Source organism: Centruroides vittatus, unplaced genomic scaffold (genome assembly GCF_030686945.1).
Source record: "Centruroides vittatus isolate TY-2023 unplaced genomic scaffold, ASM3068694v2 contig_426, whole genome shotgun sequence".
Lineage (NCBI taxonomy): Eukaryota > Metazoa > Arthropoda > Arachnida > Scorpiones > Buthidae > Centruroides > Centruroides vittatus.
This window is the reverse complement of record NW_027122232.1, coordinates 685,052-705,584: the sequence shown is the minus strand read 5'-3', so window position 1 is coordinate 705,584 and position 20,533 is coordinate 685,052. Positions and strand designations below refer to the sequence as shown.

General features: G+C 32.6%; 1 protein-coding gene across 1 annotated transcript in view; it reads right to left on the bottom strand.

Annotated features, from left to right (window-relative positions):
- Nucleotides 1–3,162: 3,162 nt before the first annotated feature.
- LOC136976883 (microtubule-associated protein RP/EB family member 1-like) overlaps nt 3,163–20,533 on the bottom strand; it is a 39,018-nt gene continuing 21,647 nt past the window's right edge. The window contains exons 2-8 of the mRNA XM_067272256.1: nt 13,897–14,043; nt 8,290–8,328; nt 8,025–8,131; nt 7,429–7,642; nt 4,617–4,714; nt 4,133–4,291; nt 3,163–4,055 (exon numbers count right to left, since the gene is read on the bottom strand). Of these exons, the coding sequence (XP_067128357.1) occupies nt 3,984–4,055; nt 4,133–4,291; nt 4,617–4,714; nt 7,429–7,642; nt 8,025–8,131; nt 8,290–8,328; nt 13,897–14,032 (825 nt within the window). The 5' untranslated portion in view covers nt 14,033–14,043 and the 3' untranslated portion in view covers nt 3,163–3,983. The remainder of the gene's footprint in view (nt 4,056–4,132; nt 4,292–4,616; nt 4,715–7,428; nt 7,643–8,024; nt 8,132–8,289; nt 8,329–13,896; nt 14,044–20,533) is intronic.

Genomic DNA, 20,533 nt, shown 5'->3' with positions numbered 1-20,533 from the left:
ACAAAAAGGGGCCTGCAGGGCGGAACCGGAATCCGTATCTTAATCCGGATGTAATCGACCAACTGCAAAATTAGCGCAGGGCGCCGGATCGGCCCAACAAGCAGGCAGTTGTCCCGGGGAACCCCCCCGGCCGAGCAAAGGAGCTCGGATGCCTGTTGCATTACAGATTGTAAGCAACTGGCAATAATAAGTCTATTGTTGGCGCGCGGAATTGTTAATGAATTTAATAAAAGCCAAACAATTTTTCGCGCTTATTCCTGGTGTTTCACAAGTCTAAACCATTTATTTACAAAACTGCTTCTGAAATTTTAAAAGTTTTATTCGAATTTCCATCTGAAACGGGCTGCATTTGAAAAAATTGTACTGTACACCTATGAATTTCCACTGTCGCCGCCGTCTGTCCGGCTGTCTATCTTTTGTAATCCGGAACAGCAGCGCTAGATAGATAAGTCGTGAGCAGATGTGGAAACTATAGGGTCGGAATTCCCCGATTAAATATATACGAACTTCCGATGCGAACCGAAAGTCGCGTTATTTCAATTCAAACGTTTTCACTCAAAGGTGTTAGATAGACGTTAAAGGAAAAGTATGATGTACACGGATAAGCCACTGGTAATTTCAGGCGGAGAGCACATATTTTACCGTAAATTAATTTAAAATACAATTAAAAATTGCAGTTTACAGTTGTCGCCCATCTCTCTTCAGTCTATAAACAATAAAATTGTTTTCTAGCATACAGTTAATAATTTTGCTTTTTAAAGAAAGATGTAAAATACGAAAATAACTTAACAAAGGTACAATCCGCCACAGAGTTTACACCGATATTTTGGGCCTGTCGCGATCGCGTAACATTGTTCTTTTATTTTTATATATGACGTCATCTATTAACATTCTGCTATTCAAATTAGTTAAGATATAATTATTTTTAATCGCTACATGTTCTACAGATTTCTGTAGATATACATGGTGTTGTAGAAATAAAATTTTAATATTATTTTTACTGCATTGCGATTCGGTATTTTTGAATTTAAACTCGAACGGATCACCGGTGTTCTCTTCCGCACTTAATATTCCGTTAATTAATTAACTTATCTGCCCGTGTTTTTCTGTAATCCGAGTACGGGCCACCGTGTAAGTTCTTTACAAGATATTCTTCTAAGTAGAATTGCGAAAATGTACTAACGGTCTACATTTCCTCCCGCAACCCCTTCGGGTTTATGAGTTTTGAATGTAATTTCTAATATATGCGTTCTACTCTTTGATAGAATTTCAGTTGTGGAACACTCTTCTAGTTCTATAAAATCGTCATTCTTTCCCATTCGTTAGCAACTGAACTAAGTTATTCTGCTTTATCCGCCAGAAGAACAATTGTATTATTGTGTTGTAGGCTTAGAGAAACATTTTCAACTCCTTCCTGTCGACCAACTGCCGAAATTTAAATTCGAAGAAACGCGTAATATTTTTTGTAATAAATAATATATTTTGAGACTTGAATATTTGAAATGTATCTAAAATAAAATCAATATAAAATAGTTTTTCTTTCGTATTCAAATTTTCGTTTTCCGCAGCAAATTCTTCTCCAAATTGCCGCGGGCCAAGTCTAAATGCAGCCTGTCAAATCTTTGGCGACTTGTCGCTGATTTCTGGTGTTTACGATTAGAATAATTTCCATGCGTTTCTTCTTAAGACCGCTCTTGCGCAAGAAAAAGTAATGCGGAAAAAGAATACAGAAAAGTAATTCTATAGTGGTTCTGTGCGAAATATACACCGTGTCCTCGTAAGATCCGGAAAAAAATTTACGCAATCGGATATTATTGTAATGACGTCACGGCCGAGATGGGGGAAAACGTTATTGTAGCATTTAGTTGGCATGTCTGCGTGTCGATGGATGGAATCTCTTCTATAGACGATTGCATAAAATTCCGATTTCTCTTTTACTTCAAATACTATATTCTTTCGAAACTCTTTATTATGCAGTGGTGATGACGTAAATCTATACTTGATTGCTATCGGTGCAAGAAAGTCCTTTTCCCTATTGCGTAAAAGGAAAGTTAGACACGATTTTCTGCACTGGTTTTGTGGTACGGAAAGGGAAAATTTCTCTAAATACGTTTTCCGCAATTTTTTCCTTAATTAGTAGTGGCTTTCCCCTGTACATCATACTTTTCCTTTAATAGAGTCCTTTCAGGGGGAAATTTTTGAATTGAAATATTACTTCCGGTTTGCATAGATAAGTTATATAGTTAATCTGGGCCTCCTGGCTCCTAAGATTTCCATACTTGGTCTCGACTTTAATCTAATTCCGTTCTGAGATTAAGGAAAGACAGACGGACAGATGACAATGGAAATTTATAGGTCTACAATTTTTTCAAATTGCAACCCAATTAATATTGTAAATCGTGATTCTCCGAAATGATCCCGGGAGATCGGGCCCCTTAAGTTTTTTTTTAAATAAATGAAGAAAACGAATCAAATAAATATTATCAAAGTAATAACGTAAGTAAGAGTTTACTTATGTTATCCAGTGGTCCAGTGATAAATTTCGGTTTGCAAGTTCTAATTCCGGACTCCTTAATATGATTCTAGTTAAGCTAATGGAAAACCAGAAATTGTTACTTTTATTAATGCTGTTGAAATTCCTTAAAATTTGAAAAAAAAGATATCTTAAATTCATTTTTGTTGAATTACTCTTTAATACTTTGGAATATGCCTTCCATAACTAAATGTTGGTATCAGCGAAAAACTTCTTTACATTACCTAAACTTATATTCAAGTTGTGTAATTAAAAGTACAGCTTAAAAACTGTACTTTTAATTACACAACTTACACACGAATAAACACAACGACTTTCTGAAGATATGATTATTAAACTGATTTAAATATGATCAAAATTCGGTCGCCAAAAATAAGAAACTTATCTTTATACAGTCTTAAATCATGTTATGTCGTGTAATGAATATAATCGAGTTCGACGAACGGTTCAAAGTAGCTAAATATTGCATCATCGATTACAGCATGTAACAAAGGAATCGATTTTCTGAATATTTAACTGTGACATTATCGCAATAAACTGCAATATTTAAAAGATGGATAACTCTTTAAAGTATGTAAATATATTATAAATGGAAATCATTTCATTGCAAAAAATCATTAAAAAAGCAATCAGCAGAGATGAATAAACTTTATTATAACAATATATCTTTGTGTGTGTATGTGTGTATGGGTGGTAGTGGTACTTGTAGTTAAGAGTACCATACCATGTAAAATTGTGTACAATAAAACATAATTCACTTAACAATAATGTAGATAACAATTCTATAAACAAATAAAAACACTAATAACTACTATAAATTAATATGCATTATTTTACAATTAACGAGAAATAATATCCGATATTAAATCATAGAAAGTGATGAATTAAGAGATTTGCATCTATATATATATATATATTTGTACTAACATATACAAAAAAGAATAAAGCGATCTTCAATAGAACATGCGATGATAATGAGAAGATTTAACACGAAGAAGCACCATAATATTGGCTTCTAGAAAATACGTCAGTCTTTAGCTATACAATAATTATGCCGGTCGTTAGTTTAGTAACTAAATAATTATTGATTTTTTTTTATATTTAGTTTTTAAAATCCTTTGAAGCATTTTATTATTATTTGGTTCCATTTTTTAAATATTTATATATATGTATATATATATTATTTGTAATTTATTTTTAAATTACTGTATTTTGCGATTCTGGTAAGTTTGTAGCTTTTTCATAATTTTTATATTATGCCGGGAACGACAAAGACTAAATTGGGTATATAAACACAATTACTAATAATTCAGCATAACTTTTTGTTGTTGTTGTTGATTTCAGATTGCGAAACACATTAAACCAGCAAATCTACTTCATACATGTACTGTATATATATGAAAGAAAGCAGACGAACACTGTATTGGAAATGAAAGAAGTATAGCTGATATTAATATTCATCTTCGTCATTTTGAGGTGGTATAGCATCTTCAGTAAAGTCGTCCGGAACCGCAAAACCTTCCTGTAACAGTTTAAAATATTAATTTTTAGATTTATATATATAAACAGTATGTTATTTTAAAATTGTAATTTATAAACCTCTGTTGCGTATAAGATTTCCAAAATTCTTTCTATTAAAGCCATTTTATCTTCAGTATGTTCTTGCTCTTGGCAAAGAACTTCGATATCTCGTAACTTTCCATAATAAAAATCACGTTCTCTTTCCAGGCCTTCCACCGTTAGCTTAAGTTCAGCCATCTGCATTCATTAAATTAAAATTATTATTATTGTATTTGATTTATGTAAAGACTAGTTTTACACTATTCTTCTGTTTATTTTAAGACAGTATACACTTTTATCAAAATTTACCGCCCTGTTATCATTGCAGAGTTCCAAGACATTTCCATAAGTGGTTAACTTATAAAAAATGATACCATTCTATATGAAAATGTATAATGTCTTCAAAATAATAACAGTCTTATTACCGTTAGTATTACACTACTCTTGTTATTAATATATAAATAACAAATTTATTGTATTATTATTTATTATTACTATTACGTAATATAACAGTATTATTAACCTGGCTGTTTAATTCTTCTATCCTTTGAGAATCTCCACTACTAGCTAATCTATTAGAAGTTATTCTTGGAGCGGATGGCTTATTCTGAGACCTGGGAGCTTTGAAAAAATAAATATATACTTAATAAACTATTATTAAAATTAGCAGATTAAAGGTTTTTTTATTCTATTCGAATTTCTCTCTAATAATAATTTATTCAATGACGGTATAAATAATTCATAAGAATTAAATTAAAAATAATATTCTACTTTATTTAATTAAGTTGATGGTTCTTAATTTTTAATCACAATTTTTGGTAGCGCAACATTTTAGTGAGGTTATCATAAATAAGAGATTATCGCTTCGTTATTTTTTTGAATATATTCAAATTATCTAAAAAATTAATATGTTAGAGTAATTTTTATATATAATGTATACGGAATTTTCGAAAAACAGGAAGTAATAATAAATGTGTAAATTAAAAACAATCATCATCATAAAATTATGCAATAAATTTTAAATTTAAGTTTTGTTTGTTAGTAAATATTTACACAACTATGAATTATGAAACATAATAAGTGTCAATTATATATATATATATATATAATCTGAAAATTAATTGACATTTATTATATTTCATTGTATATTAATAATAAAGTTATATAATATAATGTATAATATACTGTATCGTTAAAAATTTATTACTAATACATAATGATGTCTTCTTTTAATATGTCGTCGTAAAGCATAAAAATCGATAATCGTCACATTAAAAACGCAGACTTCTTATGCATTAATCATAGATTATTATTTAAAATATTTGATACTGATGCGATTTTGTTAGAAACGGCCTGTAATCTTTTAAAATGGTTTGCCTTCCAAGGATTCTCCTATATCTTTATTCATATAGGCTAAAAGTCCAAGGTTACTACTAAAGAACACATCATTACCGGTACATATTTACACTCCACATTAAAAAATGTTTTCCTTGTTCCGTAATTATTAATCACATTATTCTATTACAAAATGATTTTTAATGCTCTTTTCGAAAATGTAGACTAATTAAAAACTTGTATATATATTTTAACTATATTATTTTTTGAATTAGTAGTGTATATATATACACACATATTACTTATTCAAAAAAATAGAATTCATGTATTAGAGCTAAAAATAAATTGATTATTTAAATTTCACTTAATTAAATTACTACAACTATTTAAACTGATTCAATAAACTACAACTAACAGTAATAGAATATCAAACGGTTTACTGGAATAACAGCAAATCTCAGATTGATTTATATTTATAGTCAACTAGCAAAAACAAAATTAAACATTAATAAATGTATACTATTTTGTAATCCAATTTAATATCTATTCTAATTCAAATCATTTAGTAGCATTTTATAAAATGTTTTATTTATAAAATATAATAATTTATTACCATAATGATAAGCAATATTGCATTTTGAGTAATATGTATTCTCTGGAGTTCAGAAGACATACCATAATAAACCAATAAAATACATTTCAGTATCATAGGCACATCTAATAAATAAAAATTGCTTTCTTCAGAATAAGGAGTCATTCAAATATGATGATAATTTTAAGTCCTTTTTGACTACCTAACCCCTTCCTGTTACATTTTGTCATCAATTTTTGACATCTCATGCTGATATGTTTGATCTATCACCTCCCTGATATTAAAATCAAGCATTTTTGTAAAATAAATAATCTACAGCATATTAAATTATTCAAATTTCCTGCTCAGATAAGCTAATTTTAAAAATAAACAATAAAAAAAAATAAATGAACGATACTGGTATGTGTTTCACTAGCATATTTATCTGTAATCCGTATCTGTAACAGTTAAACTGTTGCCATTATCCTTTCATATGCCTGCCTACAGCACTTGCAACAAAGTATATTTAGTACTAAAGTGTAACTATTTAAATAAGCAAGAATCTTTTGCTGTGTGATCATTGATCAAAATATTTCTGCATAATGATTTTGGCAAAAAAATATTTTTTCAAATAGGAAACTTTTTGAGAATCTTTAGGACATCATCATTCTACTAACATCCCCACCCTGTCACAATCTGTCACAAAATTTGTACAGTACATTATCCCCCTCTCCAGTATGGAAGTCATACTTGAATGATGCCTAAGTAATGTTATTAATTTTATTAAAAGCATAGAATAGTAAGTTTTCTACTGTTAAATAAAAACAAAGAAATAATATTTGATGTAAACTCTTTCAAATATTACTTAAGTTTTGATTGAAATAATTTCATTTCTTATAAAATAAAATCTAAATATAAATAACAATTTTTATGAAAGTTTATTTTGAACAGGAATTAGAATAATTTAAAATCATACCCAATTATCTAAAATATAGCATCTAAAAACAGTGTTCAAATGTTTGTAATGGAGTCATTATACCTTAGATAAACTGTTTTATTTTTGATTTTCATGCAAAAATTTATTCATACTCATGTTGACTAAGTTTCTTTCTTGTTTCATATTAGTAATTAATTAAATTTATAATTAATTATCTTTATAATATTTACAAATATAGTTTTTTGCATAATCATGCTTATAACATTCAATTATTTATATTTCTATATCAATCAATAATACTAATTATGAAAAATTAATTTTTAATAACAAAATGAACCAAACTCATGAACACACTCTCCAAATCAAACTTCTATTAACATTCTTATTTATAAGATTTCATTTAACAAATATATCATAAAATATCAACAAAATATTAAGCTATCATTTGCTTTTTCTGAAATGCCAATAATTACAATAAATTTCATTAATTACCTGTTCTTCCTACTGGTCTGGTTATAGAAGACAGCTTTCCTCCAGAACCAGCTTTACTTGGATTGGCACCTGTTCCAACTTGAATACCACCACGAGCTTCAAATGCATCATACTCTTGACCATTATAATTTGCATCAAAGAATTTTTTAAACCATTGTAAAAACTCAAAATTATCTTGAAACCTTCCCTTGATTAACCTATCAATTGGTACGTTCTCAAAAAAGAAAAAAAGAGACATGAACTTATTGTTATATAGAATTAACCACATTTATCATGAATTATTTTCGTTAACCCAATATAATAAGAATTATTTAGGTAAAAATTGATAACTATAATATAATGCAAACTATAAGGAAATATATTAATAATTAATATCTTTAGAATAAAGAAGAGTGGAGATATGTTTAGATAAAACAAATTTAAATTTAGCTCTAAACTAAACAATACATAAAAAACCTTATTGAACATACAATATTTTTTATCATTTATACTTAAAACAATTTACATCTGATAAAGAAATTCAACAGAATATGTACTCTCAATGTTTAAAATATATTTAATCAATTCATCTATTAAAAATGTTTAGAAACACTTACTTTATCAGCTCCAACTCTCTTAAATGCTGCTTGTAGTAATTTGAAATTTTGAATATATTCATGTTCCAAATTAGTTTTAAATTTTACTTTTTTCAGTGATATGCATCCTATATATGAAATGATAAAAATAACCAATTTACATTTTTTCAAAATAAAAACAAAAATAATTAATTAATTAACTTTTTCATAAACTTTAAAGCTCTGAAAACATTGACAAATTTATCAAATAACATACAAAATCTAAATATTTTAATATCGAACTTACCGGGGAATAACATGTCCATAAACTGACAATAAGCTGCTCCTAAAGAAATGTAATTATTATTATAGACTTTTATGCAATGCTCAAAAGTATCCCAATGTTTGGGATATTTTGAACTTTTGATCTGTATATTGTTATTCACCATTTATACAAAACTAAACATTAAATATGAATATAATTAAACCGTTCAATTAGACTGCAAAAAGAAATATATTTATAATAAATAATATTACAACTTATTATCTGGGTAATAAGAGAGTGTAAATCTGAAAATCTATAATATAAAAATAAATTTATTCTGAAAGTTGTGGAGTTAATAAATGAACAATGCATGTAAAATAAATTACAGGAAACATATTTGAGAAGTCTGTCAGTTTACCAACATTGTATCTAATACTTGGTCTGCTGCCTTTTAAACTTTGTTTTCACATGCTTCAGAAAGGTTCTGAAAGTCCTCAGTTGTAAATTGGCAGAGCTTATTCCGAATTCTTTTATGAAGTTCTACCATGAAATTGGCCTCTTACCCTTCATATATTTTCTGTTTTAACTGGTATCAGAACATTTAAGTGATTTCAGTTGGGATACATCATTGGGATACATCATGGGATACATCATCCCATCAGTTGGGATTTAGTACATTAGTTTCATAAAAAAATGTACTAAATCTTATATTCAAAGGCAGTAGGGTAGACGTACCAGTTTTGGCCAGTGTACCAGTTCTGGCCAGAAAACAAATTTAACTTAAAAATATAATCACAATATTCAAATCTGTCCAATGAAACAAACTTTTATTGTTAACTGTGTGAACAGTTAACAATAAAAGTTTGTTTCATTTGTGATTATATTTTTAAGTTAAATTTGTTTTCTGGCCAGAACTGGTACTACACTGGCCAAAACTGGTACATCTACCCTAGCAGTCTCTTGAGCAGTTTCCCACATCTGAACAAAGCATGTAATTTTTGTTTGGATAGTACTTTTACAAGAATGGTCTAGTCATTTCTTGATGCATTCTGTACTATATTCTTCCATCTTAATGCAAAGTTTAGATGATGTAATGAAAGCTCAAGACTGTGCAAGGGCTTATAGGATACCCACACCAAAACCACTGTTAAACCATTTTTTATGACATTTGAACTTCAAATGTCATGAAAAACGGTTGGTTATGGTTTCTGGCATAATGGCCTTTACTTCTTCACAGTATAAATTTATGTTCATTCATCAAAATTCAACCATTCCAAAAACCAAAACCAAACCATTCAGTCCAAAATAAAACCCATTATCCATAGCAACATACAGGTTGTTTTGGACTACAAATCTCTCTTGTTCAATTGTCAGAGTAATCTTGTTTGATTTTCTAACTTCTAACCCAAGTATACATACTTGGGTGTCAAATCCTGTACCTAATAACAATGTTCTTTTCCTTTAATATTCCAAGCATTGCATAAGCTGGATCAAAAGTTCAAAAATATCCCAATGTTTGAGATATTTTTGAACTTTTGATCCAGCTTATGGAGAAAGTGGTCCAGGAGGATAAGTTAGCTGCTTACACTTCAGTAACTTTAACCCTTTTTCTCACTCTACATGCATTTTCTTCATTTCCACTATTTTAATTATATCACATATTGCACTTTTCAGAATGTCCATACATTTAAAATGTTGCATAGTTGAAAGTTTACTCTTTATAAAATTTCTAATATGTAAATTTCAATAATTTTTCTAAATTTGTCTTCTTTTAGGCCTTGCATTTTTAAAAGTTAACCATTAAAAAAATAAGTAATCTTGAAACTTAACTCTCAAATAAGCAACTCATATACAGTAGAAAATGTACAATACATGTCCAATTTCTTTTTCATGTATAGTACAGTAAGATATGCAGAAAAATAAAGGAAGTTACTCTGGATTTTTAGTTAACACAGCTATATTTATTAGCAACATTAAGGACAATATATTTAACACATCATTTATACACATTCTAGTATTATGTACAAAGAACCTTTGATATTGCCACTATAATGTGCACTCTAGATCATTTAAAAATTCTATGTGCTGTTTGAGAATGACTTGGGCCAACTTGTTTGATGGTCTTTTAGTAAACTTGTCTATATTATTTCAAAAGTAAGGTTGTAACCTCAGTTATATTTTTGAGCTTGTTAAAAAAAACTGTACATAGAAATCACCATTTTCGTTTCTTCTTGTCTTTTATGTATTTGTGACAATATATTAGCTCCTTTGAGGCAATTTTAAAGTACTTATACAATTACTTCTGTACTTACCAACAATGAAACTTTAAACTTCTTGATTTTGTTTTCAGTTCTATTATTTTTTTGTATTAATATTAATATTTAATGTTGTTAATAATACTAATCGTACAAATACAAGAAACAATGTTAAATATTATAAATATTTAACGTTGTTTCTTGTATTTGTATGATAATAATAATAATAATAATATCATCATCATCTTACAAATACAAGAAATGTTATAATGCACCGCTTTATATCTAAAAAGTTTTTATGTACAGTAAAAGTTCGATATTACGGACGGCTGATGACTGATGTCGGTCCGTCCAAAGCATAGGAAAATTAAAAAAATCCATTCGCTTTAACGGACACCCTCTACTACGGACTATTTTTCCGGTCCTTCAGACAACTGTTCGTCCGTTATTACGGACTTTTTTAGTAGCCGTTTTATTTCGTCCCAATCATCGTTTTTATTTATCTCGTCATAGTCGTTGTTTTATTTACTTTATTTCTAAAAATAAATACAAAAATAATATAAAATTCACTTTTACTTTCCCAGATGTTACACATAACAGAGGGAAAGTATGGCGATCAATCAAAAATGACCCCCCTCAGATTTTTGCATTTTTGGACTCGGGACCTTGAAACTTCGAAAAATGCAACAAAAAAAAAAAAAAAAAAAATTGGTTTTTTCTGTATGTATTGATGTTAGTGTGTGTGCAGGATTTTATTCACCCATTCTCTTTGAAGCTTAATAACTCCTATGCTTTTGCCGAAAATTTATGAAATTTTGCAGGGGTGTTTGTTTATTAGGAGGTTGATGTTATTGAATTCTGTTTAAAAATCGAAGGGTGGAGAGATAAAGGGGTTCGTGTGTATCTCCAGTGGAGTCCGACTTAATAACGATTTTACTCGTTATTAGCATTTACAATTTTTTATTAAATCCATTCCTACCCTCGAAATTATGCTTTTTGCCATTTTATAATAGTTAAAAATATAAAAAGTTTTTAAAATAAAATATCGTAATAAATGGCGCCACCAAACGTTGCGGCGAAGTTAAGTAATTCGTTTCTGGAGTTTTCAGCAATTTTTTCGGCGTTTAGTTCTTTGTTTCGCTTTCTGATCCACTAGTTTTGTTCACTCTATGAGCAACGACTCTTAGATTTGTTGTAGTCTACCAGTAGCCGAGGTCGAACCTCGCCAACTGGCATTTTTTAAAAAACTCTTTTCGCTTTGTGGGTACTAAGAGGGCCTTTTTTAGCAAGTCAGGTGTTCGGCCAGGCTCACAATGAGGCGGCCGGGTGGTGAGGGACGGGGCCCGACATATCCGGATGGACCCAGAGCGGTAACCTTAACTGCCAATCGCCAACTGGCTAGTCAAGAAGAGTTTTCTAGGTTCTCTTTACGTTTGTAACATGTAAATGGGGGGCTACTAGCCCCCCATTGCGTGGGTGTCAGCCGCCCCCTTATTTAGGTATTTTTACATGATATTATTATTTATTGTGAAATTTTGCCGCCCCTTATAAGTGCTGCCCGGGGCGGGCCGCCCCTGCCGCCCCCATTACGCTACGTCACCGGGGGCTAGTTTTCCATAAATGTCTCCCGAGAGGACTTTTATGGGAAACTGATTACATAATTGACTTTCGTCCACAATATCGTTATACAGTATACATTACGTTATACAAGTCGATATTACTATATACTGTAGAATCCCTTTATATTCGCGATAACAGATCCGATGAAACTAGGTAAAAATACATTGATTTGGCATCTGCACCTGGAGAAAATATCCGCGAACTGCAGATACTTTCTCCACGTCCGTTACCGAAATCCGTTCTAACGTGATTCTACTATACAGGGTGGGCCAGCGAAAACGAAACGGCAGAGTGTTCGTGTTCGTCCAAGCAAAGCGCTCGGACAGGTCGATTTTACTCTCGAGGAGACATCTTTTGCAATAAAGTTTTTGCGATTCTGAATATTAACTAAACAAACATTTTTTTTCGAAATAAATGTTTGTTTAGTTAATACAAAATAAATGAGTTTTTAAAATTTTTTGTTGTCTGTTAAATTCAGAATCGCAAAAACTTTATTGCAAAAGATGTCCCCTCGAGAGTAAAATCGGCCTGTCCGAGTTCTTTGCTTGGACGAACACGAACACTCTGCCGTTTCGTTTTCGCTGGCCCATCCTGTATAGTAATGGACTTTTCCATATAACGGATGAATCCGTAATAACTAGTAATCACGATAAAACGGACTTTATTATAACGGACCAATTTCTTTAGTCCCGTGATGGCCCGTTATATCGAGCGTTTAGTATACTATAGAAAAACCAAGGATTTTTAAATTTTGTTTTAAAAAGAAATAATTAAATCATCATTTGAATATTTAATAATAATAATAAGTTTTAGTTCATTATTAATTATTATGATTTTATGAAATTCTGACTTCATAAAATATTTTCTACTTTCTAAAACTAATAAAATCAAAGACAAGACTATCCAAACTGAAATTGACAAAAAGCTTTCCATAATTTCATTTCAGTTTTTTTAAACAATATATAATTAACGAGCAATTATTTATTGTGACATTGTCACGATGCCAGACTGCAATTTTTAATCAATCATATTTTTGATTTATTTAATTTCAAGTATATCTCTCCACCTCATATTAGTAGTGGCTTGCCCCATCAAACTTTCCCTTTAACAATAGAATCGTGCGCAATATCTAACACCTTTCAGGAGAAATTTTTGAATTGAAATAATATGACTTTCGGTTTGTATCCGAAGTTCGTAAGTTAATCAAGGCCTCCTTTCCCTAAGGTTTCCTCTTTCATCTATTTAACTCTGTTCTCGAGATTAAGGAAAGACCGATAGACAGACGACAGACGACAATTTTTTAAAATTGCAGCCCAACAAAATACTAATTGACATCAAACACTGCCAAAACGAGACAGCAAATTTGAACAGTTGATCTGTAGATATGCATCCTGAAACTGATTAGATAAGTTAGTCTAATCTAGTCAAACAAATGTCAATAATTTACAAATACTTATATGATGTAGTAATGAAATGCAAGATTTTTACATTATATTTTTTGAAATATTTAATAATTCGCAGGATGTTAATAGGCTATTAATGCTGAAACATAACATTACTAATAGTGAACTGATCCATTTATTAGGAAAAACATTGTCAATTAAGTAGTTTTCATTATTTTTTGATAGCATGGAATCCCTATTAACATAAATTATACTTGAAACTATTTAATTTATTAAACTAACATAATTTTAATAATTATTGACAATTTGCTTAAATTATTTATAATTTATAGATTATGAATAGAATTATGTAAATACAGTGTTATACAAACCTGTACACAATTCTTCTATCTTGGTATAATGCGTTTGTAGACAATCATTCACCCAGTTTAGCATCTCATGCCTGCTCAAATTATCAGCAGTTGAGCTAGTTGAATAGACATTAACACAAAGTGCTCCTTCCGTCATCTTTACTTACACTATAAAAAATATATATATTTACAAAATCAATAAATTACAGAAGTAAACTAAAAGTAAAATTAAAATAATGCCTGACAGCAATCAAAAATAACCACTTTTTTATAATTTTTCCGAGATTTTACAAAATAATTTATGTAATTAGAGGGCTATAAAAGGCTTCTTAAATTTGCTACATATAGCTGAATATACATAAAACAATTCACAAATCATTGTTTCACAGACATATACTGTATTGAAGTACAGTACATCGTAATGAAAACCACCAACTTCGAGAAATTCCAGAAAAATCCAGAGATAGTAAAATTCGTTGCGCTGTTACGAATCGTTATTTAAACCGAGGGCAGTAAATGATTTATCTATATTTCTTCTGTAACATTTAATATAGAAACAACAACCAGTCTATTTAAATATAGTTTATGTCTGTGGTAATTTATTTATTTTTGAAAACAATTATTATTAGTACCGTATTTTCAAGCAGATAATCCGTTCCACCGTATACACCGCTCTTTCGGAACAGCCGTTGGAACATGACACTTACTGGTATACAGTTTAGAAAGTTTTACTTCAGACATTAAAACGTTGTTTTATGATTACAATTCATTGTAAATTTAACAATAAAATGAAAAAATACGAAGAGGAACGCCCTAAGCTTTGGGTATCAAAAATAAAAACACTTTTTTTCAATAATATAGCTTAATTTCTGTTTTATTTAACAAATATGTAATGATAGTAAATGCTAAAATAAATTCAGAAAAAAATTAAATAGAAAATAGTTTGAAGGGGACAAATGCCAGACTCAATTGCTTAGCTCTTATTCGTCACGGAGAACTTTCTTCGATGTAGAAAGCTTGGCTCGGATATACGTTTGCTAAGAATAGCGAAAGCAAAATGCAATAATACCTTCCTGTGTTATACTTCTTTTAACATCGGAGTACATAATTTCACACTTATTAACTATTCCTTTCACACCTACAAGTTTTTAATTAATACTTTTAAATTGTCATATTTATTATCAATCAAAGCTTGTAACAAACTTTTCATCTTCCTTATACACGTTTTATTTTTGGGTGCCTTAACTTATGGGGGAAATAATAAAACAATTGTTTAAAAATAGTTTTTGCGTACGCAAGAAATACACAAGATAATTCACATGTATTTATAAACGAAAATATTATTACAGTATATTTGACAAATTTTCTTCAGTTCTACTTTAGGGTACTCTTCGTCACGGGCCCTATATCTGTGCATCTGTTTAGTTACGGCACTATTGTTATACACATACTTCTCAAAGTTAAATAGCAACAACACGACGGAATGCGCGTAGCCACATGCAAATTTCAGAACCGTTAGAGGTGACAAAGATATGAAAATGATTAAGTTTACACACGCATCGAGTCATGTAGTACCGAGTTTCGGGCTATAAAGGGCAGCAGGCTCGGGCCGTAAATGCTATTAGTGACGGTTCGCGGCAGTTAAACATTCGAAGAAGCACAGAAATGCGTAGGAGATGACAGCGAGCTGATTATCACAAGTTAACGGATGGAGGAACAAGACCCTATCCCGAAGATGCGCGTTCTGTTTGTCAATATGCGCAGTTGCCACGCGTGTTAGGCACGACGTGAGTACCATCCAGCGATGGACACAAGAATATCTGAGAACACGCCGAAGAAGGAATGGATCGCATCCGTCCACGACAGAGTGCACAAACCGGCAGATTCGCCGAATGGCCCATCAGGATTCGTTCGCCACGGCGCATGACATCCGAAGCCGCCTGTCGTCGTCAATGGGTGCATCTGTGTCCATTCAAACCATTCGCAACAGGATGCCTGAAGTCGGGCTGCATGCACAGCTACCAGCCACGGAGATGCCATTAACCCCTCAACACACGGTTGCACTCCTGGCGTGGTGTCATCGTCGTCATCGCAATGGACCATTGAATGGCATTGGATATTGTTTACAGATGAATCCCACTTCTGTCTGGAATTATGGGTGTGATGGTACTCCGGGAAACGCTTCGTGCCAACCTTTTCTCCGAGAATAATATAGGCTCCACACCGGGCATTGTGGTTTGGGGAGGCATCGTATTCGATCAGAGGACAGCCCTGGTACACATTTCCGGTACTCTGGCTGCGGACCAGTACGTCACACGAATTGTGAAACCTATGTTTGGCCACTTGTAGGCATGACGGTGTTCCAGCAAGACAATAGCGAGGTTGAGGCCGAAGTTTTAAACGCGAAAACGTGTACGTCAACGTTCAGCGCCGCTTTCCTGTAAGCCTAGAAGTTTGACAACGGCGTAGCGTGATTCCACTGACTTTCCAAAACACCATTGCCAAACTTCTAGGCTTACAGAAAAGCGGCGCTGAACGTCCGATGTACACGTTTTCGCATTTAAAACTTCGGCCGCAACCTCGCTAATGCTCGCACGGCAAACTCTCACTAGCTCAACCTGAACGGAATTCACATCCTTCCGACCATATCTTTCTATCGAACATCTGACGGACCTCGTCTGAGTATTTCTCGTCGAATAGTGCCCTGTAGAGCTGCCGTGGAAGCCATATTCGTTACTGAATGAACAGGTGGCTGTCGCATGTCTTTCTTCTTTTAATCAGTTGCATATATCTGTCATCTTTATTGGCCCTTCACTGTACAGTACATGTAGCTATGCACATTCCTTCGTGGTGTTACGATTTCACTTTTGAGGAGTGTAAAATAGAAATTTTTTGTTTGTGGTTGTTATACCTTTTAACTGTGAGACATTCGTGGGACACGTATGTGTTTAGATTCGTAGTGTCGCTGAACTTTTTAATTTTTGGGGGAAAATTTTTTCTTATTTATTTATTTTTCTACGAACTTGCATAACATTAAGAAAACATTCTGTTTTTTAATCTGTTCTTTATGCATTTGAAGACTGTACGAGCCTATGTAACCAAACTTTCCAAAAATTACACTCTTATCCAGGTCAAGGATTACCTTACGTTCGGAAAAAGACAACTCATTTCACCAAACATTTGTAGATGTATGCTGATATTGGTTTAAGATAAACGAGGAGCGCATTTTGCCTTAAAACTTTAAACTACTGTATTAAGAAATGAAATTACTGTTTCCAGAAGCCAATGTGGTACTAAGATACGCTGAATTTGAAGGTATTTATTATTATTTTAAAAACTGTATACAATGTTATTTTTTAATATAAAATTGATTTCCACAATGTACAGTTAAAGAAAAAAGTTGCAATGACGTCATGTTTGGTTTAATTAACAAAATATTTGAAAGTTTGTTGTAAACCAAGAACAAAACATTGTATTAACAACGGGTTGTAATTCAACAATGTTTTACTTTCCCGGCTGTTATATTACAGAGGAAGAGTACGGTGACCGGTCAAAAATTACCCCCACGAAATTTTTACATTTTAAGACTCAGGAACCATCAAACGTCAAGAAATGGAAAAACATTTCGGAACTTTTTCTGGATGTGTGTGTGTGGAGGGGCATGATTTTGTCACCCACTTTGAAGCTTAACTTCTGCGCCTTTTGTCGATAATTTCTGAAATTTTGCAGAGGTTTGGTTATTAATGGGCAATGGACAAGAATTTAATGATTCTATTCGTAATTAGCATTTATAATTTTTTTATAGAGCTCATCTCTACCCCAAAATTACGCTTTTTCCATTTTATAATAATTAATATAAAACCTTTTCAAAAATAAAATCATTATAGATGGCACCCCCGCACAATTTTTAACTCTTGCAGGGTAAGTTAGGCAACTCGTTCTGGATTTTTTCAACTGTTATTTTGAAAATAACATTGTTATTTAAAAATGAAAACAACAGTCTAGTACTCACGCGAAAACTGACGAACAGAAGGCAAAATTACGTCACTTTTGCCATCGAAGTTGATGGAATATAAAGTTGAAAATTTTCAACTTTTGCCGTCGCAGAAAGCGGAACGGTAAAAATAAGTCAGCGCAACGAAAAATTAGACATAAGTCAACTTGAGCGAGCGGGAAGGATTGTCAGATGAAAAGAATGGAAGGACACAGTGGCGTAGCTAGCATGGGTGACACCCGGTGCGGATATCGTGGTGTCACCCTTTTTAACTCTTTTATAAAACACTGTTGAATTATAATATCTTCGCACTCGAGCAACTTGAACGCTATATTGAATATGCGGTGTCGCGACGTATGAGTTTAGATTTACAGAATAAATCATAGTAAGATTTTCAGCTGGTTTGAGCTCTCGTGGCGTCTCCTCATAGCAAAGAAACTGTCATGGGAGGCGAGCCGTTGACCTTTTTTTTTAGGTACAGGCCTACCGGGTGTCACCCCTACACGGGTGACAACCGGGGCGGCCCGCCCCCTAGCTACGCCTCTGGAAAGGCACAGATCACACGAATAAAATTTGTAAAATATGTAAAACAATAAAATTATTCATGATAGAGATATGGATACAACATGATAGAGTATGAAAACGTTTTAAAAATGTAAAAAACAAAATAGCCAATAGATGGATCCATATGTAAACTTTCATGTTTTCTTCCATCTGAAATAGACCTCAGGCTTAGGCTGACTCAAGTCTACCTTTCCATTGTGTGAACTTTAGTAGTAATGTCACGGAACAACAGCATTTGAATTATGACAGTCGACTTAAATAAAACAAATTAAGCTTTCTGGATATTATTTGAATTAAATATTAACTGGTCAAATTGATCTTACAGCAAAAATAATAACTCATTAGCATTCAGTCATATTCGGATACTAAAATATTTAATTTAATATCCCCATTTTGGGCAAGTATTCCAAAATACACATTTCCATAAAAATTAGTGTGCCAAGTTCTCGTAATTGGATGAAATTGTACGTATGTGAGTGTAATGGTGATATAAGTAAGTGATCACAAAATGAAAGCAAATGGATCATTTATTGCAGGAATAAGTACAAATGAAAGGAGGTTCTAGTAACCTGCTGGGCATCCTCTAGTGTAAGTATATGATGAGATAAGGGCAGGTATGGAGACACAGTGGTGCTAGGGAACCATATGTCTCCTGCCCTGTCCGGTGTCCTGCGGCATCTCAGTCCACAGTTGCTGCGAGGGGTCCTCTAGTTTGGCCAACCTCCTAGACTGTCCAACTTGGCATCCCACATGATCCGAAATATGTTTGATCAGTGACAAATCAGGGGACTGGGCAGGCCAGGAAAGTGTGGCAATGTATAGAGGCAGTCCTGTGACACCCTTGTTGTGTATGGTTAAGCATTGTCCTGTTAGAAAATTGCTCTTGGGAGCCCTGCCATTAGGTGACACGAGTGACTGTAGGATGCCACTAATCTACTGCTGGGCTGTCACTAACCTATTAGAGGTGACCGGCTGTTCTATGTAATGGCACCCCAGACCATCACACCAGCTGTGGGGCACTGTGCCACTCCAAAGCATAGAAAAGATTGAGGCGTTCACTGCAGGCCTCCAGATATGAACACAGCCATCATCAGTGCCCAATCTGGACTTGTCACTATAGACAACTCTGTTCCATTCCATTGAGGTCTAATCTGGTCAGGAACTCCAAATGAAGGTGATGGGTGGTGTCAGTGGCAGCACACATAATGGTTGCTGTGATACCAAATGTTCCTTATCCAAGAGCCTCATCATTACAGGCCCATGGACAGACATGGACCTGTAATGATGGCACAACCTGTGTCCAGATGGCAAACAACATTACAATCAACTGAATGCATACTTATTGGAGGACCAGACAGTCCTCTTGGCTAGTGGTGTGCCAACGGTATCCTGAGCCTGGACACCATGTGTGCGAGCTCTATCATTCACTGGTCCCAACACCTCCTCACAGTGTTGTCAGAATGGCCCAGGTGGCAGGCTATTCAGTGAGGTGATCATCCAGCTTCTCTCAACCTGGTAATCTTTCCCCTTTCAAACTCAGTTAGTTATTCATATGGTCTTTGATTGCAATGTAAAGGTATCTCTAGTGATACAGCATCTCTCTGCAACAGGTAAACTACAGACAGGATGCCTCTGCATGCTTTTTCTATAGGTCAAGAGAGATAAACTTTAATGCCCTCTGCTAGCATTATGCTGTAACTCTAATCATTTCCATATCTGCTTGAGACTTATATGCATGCCAAGTTTCACAACAATACAATTCATTCTTGGTGTGTTAATTTTTATGGCAATAAATGTAGATAAAATATGTCTCTAGTAATTTTTTTTGTTGATGTAATTGAAAGTGACAGATGAACATACTGTGTGTATCAACTGAAACAGTCTCCAGTATTATTTTTATCAGACAGATGACGTGTATTTTGATTTTCCCTGTGGTATCTGATGTCTGTTTATATATGAGAGTACTAGGCCTTAATGTATAAGTAACAACTAGAGAACAGCCAGAACAATGAATTGTAGGAAAGGATAATACATCAGACTTCTATCCTGCCAAATTAGGGAATCTGTATATGTTGGGCCAAGTATCTCATCACTTAGCTA